The sequence below is a fragment of the Nyctereutes procyonoides genome, unplaced genomic scaffold (assembly GCF_905146905.1).
Source record: "Nyctereutes procyonoides isolate TBG_1078 unplaced genomic scaffold, NYPRO_anot_genome, whole genome shotgun sequence".
Lineage (NCBI taxonomy): Eukaryota > Metazoa > Chordata > Mammalia > Carnivora > Canidae > Nyctereutes > Nyctereutes procyonoides.
In genome coordinates, this window is record NW_026575145.1 from 22,248,374 (window position 1) to 22,258,864 (window position 10,491).

Sequence of the window (10,491 nt, forward strand, 5' to 3'; positions counted from 1 at the left end):
TTGTGGAAAATAAATGAGCATCTTATTGGACAGAGTGCCAGAGAAAGTCTGTGGCCTGGTTTCATGGCACCCAGATGTCAGTTATATCAAATTACTCATATTTTCTGCAAGCCTGGTGGCTCTCCTATCCCTAGATGGGGGGTAGGAAGGGATGGGGGATGCTGTGCTTTCTTGTTAGCCTGGAGCCTCAGGTTACATCCTGCGCACACGTCCCTCCAGGGCCTCCAGTTCAGCCAACACCTCTTTAGGTAGATCCTGATTGACCTGCTCTGTCAGGTAGCTCCGAATGTCACGAACCTCCTGTTCCCAGAAGTCCTTGGGGAGTGAGAACAGCTGGGTGGTGTCTACAGCTCCCAGGCCACTGAGATCCAAGGCGCCTTCCTTGGGCACCAGCCCGATGGGCGTCTCTTGGGCACTGTCCTCTCCCTCTAGCCGCCGGCAGATCCAGTCTAGCACCCGAGCATTCTCTCCGAAGCCTGGCCACAGGAAGCGGCCTGCCTCATCCCGCCGGAACCAGTTGACGTGGAAGATGCGGGGAAGCCGGGCCCCCTTGCGCTCTTCCATGCTCAGCCAGTGTTCCAGGTAGCGCCCAAAGTTGTAGCCAAAAAAGGGGCGCATGGCAAATGGGTCGTGCATGATGATCTTCCCTGGGGAGGGGAGCAGGGCAGGTAAGGAATCTGTCTTGTTATCGGAGAAGGCAAGGACACCCTGCATCTGGCTGGAGGGAGTCGTGAAACTTTGGTGGCTCTGGAATCTCCTCAGAGCAGGGTGGACAGAAGGGATCCGGAAAAGAGACACGTGGGGAGGGCAGGCAGGAGGAAGGTCTGGCTCAGGAAGGGTGAGAAGCAGCAATGTGGGTACTCAGAAGAGGGGTATGAGAGGGCACCCACCTTTGTGTTCTGCTGCTGCAGTGGACTCCGAGCGCATGGCACTGCCCACAAACACCCCGTGGCGCCAGTTGAAGGCCTCATATACTAGGGGTACTCCTAGAACCCAGGGGAACAGGGTCACAGGTGGCTTTTTTCTTTGGACCCTCACTCCATCCCTACTGCTGATCTGGACTCCTGGCCTGGCTCTCCTAGGATCTTTGCCATCCCATTTTTGAATCCCATGCCTCCCCCTAATTTTGCATTCTCCAGGGGACAGCTCTACAGCCAGAAAGCTATGGCTGGCAATCCAGGCAGTACAAGAGAGAGGCGGGCCCTAAAATGGAGCCAGAAGGCATGGAGCCCACACGATGCTTACCTTGGGGTCTGCGGCCTCCAAAGATGATGGCATCGATGGGGACACCTTCAGGGGCCTCCCAGGCCGGGTCCATGATGGGGCACTGGCGAGCCGGGGCACAAAAGCGAGAGTTGGGATGTGCACAGGGCTCTTTGTCTCCTGGCAGGGGAAATACAACCACTATCACTTCCAAGGACTTGTCCACCCCCAACACACACTTACTTTTGCATGCACTCTTGCACAATTTCCATTTGTGTTATCAATTCCCTGCAAGCCGTTGTTGTGGGAAGGAGGAGGGAGAAGGGAGTCAGGACATGTCCCCCAAAAGATCAGGTTATTTACCTATAATGATGCTGCCAGCTGAGCTATGTGAGAAAGAGTGGGTGAGGAATTGGGGTTTAGCAAGACACTACTGTTTATGCCAAGCTATAGCTACTTGGCATTGACCAGTGCTCAAAGGAATGGGCTTAGCTAGTGGCAGAAGGTTAAAGCGGAAAATTTATCCCAGAAACAATTTATTTATGGGATTATTATTTAAACAAACACTCAAATCTGAAGCAAAAACTGAGACTGTCAGATCAGCATTTCAGACAACTGGCTTTCCATCAGCAACTAGGGGAAGATGGGATCTTCTGAGATATCAAAATGTAAATTCATTTTGAAGCTAGCAGAATTCTGGTGATTTCCCTGGGTCTGCTCAGACCCAGATGGAGCGATAGGGCTTGAAGAACTCAGAGATAACCTGAGGAACAGAGGTCATCTGGCCCCTTCAGGTGCCCTGGAGAGGGGATGGACCAAGTCAGTGGCATATGTACAAAGCAGCACCTTGGGGACCCTGAGTGGACACGGTGTCTTCTCTGCTGGAGGTTGCTGGTCAGCCCTGGGGGGACCAAGGGAGTTCTAGAGCCAGTCCCCTACTCCCACCGCGTCCCCTTCCCAATTCCCAGCTCCTGCCTCCACTTGCATGTAAGAGCCTCTGTACTTCCATCAACCCCCAATTCAGGTCCCTGGCACAGGGTTATTCCGGGAGTTACAGCTGGGCACAACACGCCCTACTTATACCCCTGAATCTAGAGATGATGAAAGGGTTGGGGAATTAGCCTGCAGGGAAGTAGGAAAGTTTCTTGGGTTTCTCAGTTGGGTGGGGAGGCCTGGGAGGGCTTAATGATGGTGGTGGATAAAGTGAGGGGTGATTAGATAAGGAGGGAGCATGCTCAGCCAGCCCAGCAAATGTGAATTTAGGCTTCAGCGACCACAAGCATGTCGTCCCCAGCAGGCACTTGTTTGCTCTCTTCCCTAGCTCTCAGGGCTCTCTGGCTGCAGAAGGTCCAGAGGGCAGGGGTGGGGGAGGGGCAGGGCTGTGAGGCGCCAGGGGCAATGACAGGGTTGAGAGACTAGCTTTTAGAAGAGGCTAAAGAGGGACGCCTGGGTGGCTCAGCCCAGGCTCCGTGGTTGAATGTGTCTGTCTTCAACTCAGGGCATGATCTGGGTCTGGGGATCCAGTCCCACATTGGGCTCCCTGTGAGTAGCCTGCTTCTCCCTCTGCCTGTGTCTTCTCTTCCTCTCCCTCTGTGTCTTTCATGAATAAATAAAATCTTTTTTTTTTTTTTTTTTAAAGAAGCGGCAAAAGAGCTGGTCAGATTTCATCCAGAAGATGGACAAACAGAAGATTGGGTTATTGGGTTGTGCGTGTTAGAGGGATGAGGAAGGGCAAGGGTAACAACACAGACCTTTATTTATTATTATTAATTACTATTATTATTATTATTATTTTAAAGATTTATTATTTTAGAGGGGGGTAGGGGCAGAGGAAGAGAGAGAGAGAATTTTTTTTAAAAGATTTTATTTATTTATTCATGAGAGACACACAGAGAGAGGCAGAGACACAGGCAGAGGGAGAAGCAGGCTCCATGCAGGGAGCCCGACGTGGGACTTGATCCCAGGACTCCAGGATCACGCCCTGAGCCAAAGGCAGACGCCCAACCACGAGCCACCCAAGGCGTCGAGAAAGAAAGAAAGAGAGAGAGAGAGAGAGAGAGAGAGAGAGAGAGAGAAGAGAGAGAAGAGAGAGGGAGAATGAGAGAGAGAGAGAGAGAATGAGAGAATCTTAAGCAGACTCCCTGCTGAGTGCAGAGTGGTCAGGAGGCTCAATATCGTGACCCTGAGATCATGACCTGAGCCAAAATCAAGAGTCAACCACTCATCTGGTGAGTCACCCAGGCTCCCCAACACTGACCTTTAGACAATGGTTGTTATACAGAGGATGGTGGGAACCAAGTGGCAGGGGGAGGGTCAGGTTTCCTCCTTCCTAATGGGTCAAACTTTATGGACTGTACTTTGAGCCCAATTCCTTGTGTAAAAATACCTTTTTATAAGATTTTTAATTTATTTATTCATGAGAGACATACAGAGAGAGGCAGAGACACAGGCAGGGAGAGGAGCAGGCTCCATGCAGGGAACCTGACGTGGGACTCTATCCCAGGTCTCCAGGATCACGCCCTGGGCGGAAGGCGGCACTAAACCGCTAAGCCACCCCGGCTGCTCGGTGAAAAATTTCAAAGCAGTCTTTGCCTTTCCTTTTTTTTTTTTTTTTTTTAATTTATGATAGTCACATAGAGAGAGAGAGGCAGAGACACAGGCAGAGGGAGAAGCAGGCTCCATTCACCGGGAGCCCGACGTGGGATTTGATCCTGGGTCTCCAGGATCGTGCCCTGGGCCAAAGGCAGGCGCTAAACCGCTGCGCCACCCAGGGATCCCTGCCTTTCCTTTTTTTAAAAAAACATTCTGGCTTATTTTTATTGATAATTTGCTATGTATTTGGCACTGTGCTAAACCCTTTGCATTCATATTAGCTTTAGGAGATAGATACTTTGGTAACTACCTCTATTTAACTGATGGGGTCACTGAGGCTCAAGAGGGTAAGCAACTTAGCCAGATCCCAAAGCCAGTACTTAGTGGAGTTGGGATTTGACCTGAGATCTCGTTTGGGGTTGGAAACTGGGAATATTCATAACTTCCTGTGCCTCCCAGAGGTCCTGGAGGATGGTTGTGGAGAAGGCTTTTATATCATCAAGGTACTGAGCCCGGGGGAGGCTGTCACAACTCTCCCACCCCACTTACCAGGTTTCCAGGGTTTGCCCAGCCAGGAGATCACGGTGACACCGGGTGGAAGGGGCTGGTCAATGCCCTCCCAGTATACTCCACCATCGCTGGTCTCAGCCACATTGGTGAAGAGAGTGTTACTCTGGATTGTGGCCATGGCATTGGGATTGGTGGTGGCAGAGGTACCAGGGGCCACCCCGAAGAAGCCATTCTCAGGGTTGATGGCCCGGAGTCGACCTGTTAGGAGAAGTGAAAGAAAAGAAGGACCAACCAGGAAGGGTTGAGAGGTGCAGCCATGGAAGGTTCTGTTCTGCTCCTGCTTGCCCTGAGCTGGCCCCCAGATCTGATGGGGAGATTCTGTCTCTAGGTGGCTAGACTGCTGCCAGGAGGTACGGAGCAGGTCTGCCAGAAGCAGTGGAAGGGAGACTCTTTTTTTTTTTTTTTTGAAGGGAGACTCTTACACTCTAGTAAGAACCAGAACTGCGACTATGATCCAAGGGCCTCTCACCATCACTGTCAAACCTCATCCAGGCAATGTCATCCCCCACACACTCCACTTTCCAGCCCGGCAGTGCTGGCCGCATCATGGCCAGGTTAGTCTTGCCACAGGCACTGGGGAAGGCTGCTGCCACGTAGCGCTTCTTCCCCATCGGGTTGGTGATACCCAGGATCTGTGTGTTGGGGAGAGAGGGAACGAAGAGGAGGTCACCAAAGGTCAGTTATGGTCTGCAAAGAAAGGACAGCTGGGGGTTATTAACAGGGAGGACAAATGTTTATTTGCTAAACAGGTGCCAACACCTCACCACGGGGTTGGGGTGGTGGCAAGTCAGAGCCCCCTCAGTGTTCAGCAGCCTGGGACCAAAGCTTCAGTCATTTGGGCAGAATCCCTGCCTACCAGCCTGGCACCTGGCAGTGGGGAGGTGAGGCTAATGCTGCCAGCCAGGCCCCACCCCTGCCCTGTTCCCTGCAGCTGCCCAGATCCTCACCAGGCCCTCACCAGCATGTGCTCCGCCAGCCAGCCCTCGTCCCGGGCCAGCCGAGAGGCGATGCGAAGGGCAAAGCACTTCTTGCCCAGCAAGGAGTTGCCACCATAGCCGCTGCCGAAGGAGACGATCTCTCGCTGGTCAGGCACATGGCCAATCAGGGTTTTCTCTGGGTTGCATGGCCACTGGCTCCCCTGCTCCCCTAGGGGACAATGGGGTCATAGAGCTGGCTGCTGGCGAGGGCATCAGGGACTGAGGTGTTAGGGGCTGGAGGGATCGGGGTTGGCAGGAGAGGCACTTAGGAGCTGTGGTGGTGCCAATGAGGGCTAAGGCCCTCCACCTCATAATATCCATCAGTTCCCATGTCCCTGTTTTGGGACGTGGACAATTGACTTTTCTCAATCTTGTGCAAAGTGCTCTGGCAGTACGGCATCATCTCCAGCCCAGACCACTGCCCTAGATTTTGGGAATTAGGTATTTCACAAATTAGGATGGGTACAATCTGGAGTTCCCTCCGAGTGCAAGCAGGTCTATGATCCCCCCTAGGCAGGGCAAACACTTACCTTGCCCAGTGAGGGGCTGGCCCACCGAGTGCAGACACTTGACAAAGTTGCCATCTCCTAGGGCCCGAAGCACGGGCATCCCCAGCCGGGTCATAATGCGCATGCTTGCCACCACATAGGCTGAGTCAGTGAGCTGCACCCCAATGCGGGACAGTGGGGAGCCCACGGGACCCATGCTGAATGGAAGCACGTACATGGTTCGGCCTGTGGAAGAAAATGCCACCTGGATGAGAGGTTCTAACCTGTTCGTACCTTCAGTGCCCCTGGTTCTGTGTCCCTGCCCAGGTTACCCTGCATGCAGCCCGGGAATCTCTCATCCACAGCTTGCTGGAACTCAGCTGGGGACATCCAGTTGCCTAGTTGCCCACGAGCCCCACCGGCGGGGAGGGGCACTGTGTCCCGTTGAGAAGGAGTTACAATCACCGTCTTGCTCTCTACTCGTGCCACATCCTTGGGGTCTGTGCGGGCCAGCCAGCTGGGGGAGAAGGGTTATCAGGAAGATGTGGCCAGCCGAACTCCCTCATCCCCAGATCCAATCTTTCAGGTCCCACTTGGACTCTAGGTCTTCTGTGGGCCTGATTTCTTTCCATCCATTTGCACCTCAGTTGCTTCCTCCAGATTTTATCCCATCTAAGGGGGTAGTTCCCTCCGCCCAGCCTTCTAAAGGTCCTTAGTGAAAACTCTCTGAACTTGGGGGAGAGAGAGAGAGAGAGAAAAAAAAAAGGCACAGGTTTTTTTACTTGTGTCAGCAGCTCTGTTTAATGTAAAAATACAGACCAATCCCACTAATTCCTGATTCTGTTTCTCCCAGAGGTCCCATTCTTGCTCATTTCATTGGGATGGTCTCGTTAACTTTGATTTTGTCTTGGTGAATCGAAAGTGGCCTCGGTGCAAGCAGCTGCCCCTGCCCCCACCTCATGGGTGGGTCATGGGGCTGAGGGCTTACCAGTTGTCGTACTTGGGGAGCTTTCGGATAAGTCCCTGCTTTTCCAGCAGGGTCAGTGTGGCAGTGTTCTCACTCTCAGAGCCATCACAGATGTGGATGCCCTCTGGTTGGCACAGGTGGGCACTGCGCTCCACAAAGTCTCGAACCCCAGCAGGCAGCTGGCCCAGATCTCCACTGAGTACCCGCAGGGTCTGGATGCTGCGCCAGGATGACCAGCCCCAGGGGCTCAGCCCAGGCCAGCTAAGCCTGCAAGACAAGAAGCAGAGAGGTGGTGAGCAGGGTGTTCTCATGGAAGATGGGCGAGTCAAGGGGATAGGAAGCCTGAGGGGTGCTAGGGAGTGTGCAAAAGCGTGTATATCGTGGGCTCTGTGAGTCTCAGCGAGGGAGTCTCCTGTTCAGCAAGGGACAGGTATTGCCCAATGAGAATAAGGGCACATGCCTGGCGGTATGGAGCATGTGTGTAGGCATGCTGAGGTTATTGCTGGCTTAGCCCACGCCCACGTTTAACTGTGTCTGGTTGGATGTTGGAAATGAGGAGGTGCCCCATGGCCCAGTGTTGATAAGCTGCGCCTAGGTGAGTTTCATGTGTCTCGTATTTGAAGGTCTCATCCCTGTTCTTCCCATTCTCAAGTACAATTTTTATAAGTTAAAAAAAGCAGCTATTTTTACTTTTTTTCTTCTGGTGTGTATGCTATAAGACTGTGAAAGCCTCAGCAAAGGACCCAGTCTTTGAGTTGGATAGTCCCAGGTTTCTAGATTAGGCTCTCTTGCACAGAGAGTGAATAGCTGGATATTGAGGTTTCAGGCATCAGAGCTAGGGCTCCCCACCTGCTCATCTGGATGCTCATCTGGCCAACGAGGGTTGCATAAGATGTTGCCTTTGGGTAGGTGGGTCGAAAGCTGACTGTTGGGGAATGTCACTGGCTAGGGTTCAAGCCCATTCCCAGGAGGGCGGGGTCCCTGTTGTTTGTCTCTTCACAGGGAGAGGGAGAAGCAGGGTCTGCTCTGATTGGCCTGGACTCAGGGTGGAGTAACCCAGAGAGCAAAGGCCACAAGAGGGAAGTTGCCCTCCTCCTATGGCAGGGCCTTGCCCACCAGAAACTGCTCCACACATTGGACTGCATGCCCCTGTCCTTCCCCTCAGAGGGGAAGCCTAGAGAGCTTCGGGTGTTAGTGGTAGGAGGGAACATCAGACTGCAGAATGCTCAAACTCAGAGGCTGTCAGCCTAGGGGAGGGAGAACAGTCATTCAGACCATGGATGTGGGAGTCAGAGCCTGCTTGGAGGGGGACCCGGGCTGGCTTCCAATGGAGAAAGCAGGATGGAAACCCAGTATGGCCACAGGGGCAGAGGACGAGGACTCCTGGAACCTGGAGAGTTATTCCTGAGCATTAATTTCAAAGGCACCCAGTCCTGGGGAGAGCTTCTCCCCACAGGGGGCCTGGCTCAGGAAGGCTCTGGTGATGTTCCCCCCCTCCTCTCCAGTTCCCTAAGTGGGACCTTCTCCTTTTCCTCTGCTCCGAAGACCACCTACAAGGGCTGGCAAAGTGGAACCAGCTGTTGGAGAGATATGGGGTCAGTTCAGACTTTGGGACAGATTCTGGGGAGAAGGGAGGCTACCCAGGAAAGATGGGAAGCTGTGAAAAGGTAGAGGGCCAAGGGGCTCCCGTCCTGGACAGGGGTTGAAGCCAGCCATATACGAATTGAAGGCAGCCTGTTTCCCTCCTGCCCTGGCCCCAGGTCCCTTGGCTGCACCCGGCTTCCCTCCACTTCGCGGGGGGCTGGGAAATGGAGGTTTACCTTCTACCTTCTTTGGGGAGCTCTGAGCTCAATCCCCCAGGGGTTCATGCATCCCTGACCCCAGGGCCCTACCGCTTCTGATCGCAACTGAGGCACAAGAGTTAGCTCTGTACAGGAAAGGAAGAGACGAGGTGACAGGGCTTGGCGGGGGCAAGCGAGGAGGGGGAGGAAGTTCTAAGAGCGGCAGATCGAGACCGCGCGGTCAGAGACCAGCAAAGCAGGGAGGGGGAGGAGGGGACGGAAGCGGGGGCGACCCAGAGCGGCCGAGGCCACCCCCGATCTCCCGCGAGCCGCCGGGCCCTGAGAAGCACGCGTCCCCCGCGGAGGCGGCGGCGGCGGCGGCGGCGGCGGGCGGGCGGCAGAGCGCCCCCGGCACTCCCGGGCCCGAGCGCGGCGGGAGGTGCGGGTCGGCCCCGGCTGGGGCTCACTCACCGCAGGCCGGGGCGGTACACAGCGGCCATGGCACCTGGGCGGGGGCTGCGGGGCGGCCGCGAGAGCCGCGAGGACCCGGGGAGGTAAGGAAGGCGGGGCAGGAGCGCGCGCAGCGAGCGGGAGCGACGGCCCGGCGGGAGGCGCTTAAGAAGGAGGCGGGCGGGCGGGGGCGGGGGCGGAACCCGGCCGGGCCGGCGCGACCCTCGCTCCGCGGGTCCGCGGCCCCAGGCCCGCCCAGGCGCCGCCCCAGGCCCGCATCCTAGCCCCAAACCCGTCCCTCCCATTGGACGGCGGGCCCCGTGCCGGCCCCGCCTCCGCGAGGCCCCGCCCCGCCCCGCCTCGTCCCCTGCACATGATGTAACTTTGAGGACTCTTGCTCCCGAGCTGGGGCTGGGAGACCCTGGGGTGGCCCGCAAGCCAGGAACGAGGCGTGAGGCCAGGGCAGGGGCGCAAGGAGGCTGGAAGTCCAGAAGCTGGGGGTTGGACATTGCCTCTTCCCTTTTCCTGGGGACTGGACACTCTGAGACCCAGGCTTTTTTTTTCCAGGGCCCCAGGGCTAAGGTTCCATAACCCCATATCCCTGCTTCTTCTCCTCCTGATGAGGGCTCTCTTCTGCCTTCCCATGAAGTGGTGGTGCCTCTCCCCCCAGAGTCGTTCCTTTGGGCCTCTGCCCTGCTGTTCTTGCCACACTCTCCCGGAGAACAAATCTGTCCCACCCAACCACCCCCATAAAGTCCTTAGGTAATTTCTCAAGTCAGGTCTCCAACTTGAGAGCACTGAGTATCACCCCAAACGCCACAGTATGTCAAACTCAAACATGTCTATGGTAGGCACCTGCCCAGCATTGATTCCCCCTTTCTGGTAGTAGCACCCTGATGTTCCTTTGGGGAACCACCTCTTCAGTCCCTGTGATCATATGGGTCTTCTATGGGTAGGCTCTCAGTTTGGCCAATTTTTTTTTTAATTTTTTTATTTAGTTATGATAGTCACAGAGAGAGAGAGAGAGAGAGAGAGGCAGAGACACAGGCAGAGGGAGAAGCAGGCTCCATGCACCGGAAGCCCGACGTGGGATCCGATCCCGGTCTCCAGGATCGCACCCCGGGCCAAAGGCAGGCGCCAAACCGCTGTGCCACCCAGGGATCCCAGTTTGGCCAATTTGTATGTTCCTCGCTTTGGCCACAGCGATTGGGAATGTTCAGGGATGGGCAGGAGTTCCCTCTTGGGAACTTTTGCTGTAAACTTTCAAAATGGGCTCTCTTTCTGCTGGGTTTGCTGAGCTGGTAGGATATAAACCTAGGTAGGATAGGATATGAACCTAGGTAGGATATAAACCAGGTAGGATAAACCTGCTGGGTGTCAGCTTGGCACTGCCCTAGATGGAAGGCAGCCTGGAGGAAGTAGAGCAGAGGGATGGAGAGCTACAGTTCCCTGATTTCAGTTAT

General features: G+C 55.0%; 1 protein-coding gene across 1 annotated transcript; it reads right to left on the bottom strand.

The window, feature by feature from the left end:
* PCK2 (phosphoenolpyruvate carboxykinase 2, mitochondrial) lies at nt 1–9,202 on the bottom strand. Its single transcript, XM_055309325.1, has 10 exons — nt 9,050–9,202; nt 6,819–7,064; nt 6,163–6,347; nt 5,873–6,076; nt 5,324–5,511; nt 4,835–4,997; nt 4,345–4,563; nt 1,246–1,383; nt 891–986; nt 1–647 (listed from the first exon to the last, which is right to left on the bottom strand). Exons 1-10 carry the CDS (start codon nt 9,076–9,078, stop codon nt 193–195), a joined length of 1,923 nt encoding a protein of 640 aa, XP_055165300.1. The 5' UTR covers nt 9,079–9,202; the 3' UTR covers nt 1–192.
* Between the last annotated feature and the right edge of the window lie 1,289 nt (nt 9,203–10,491).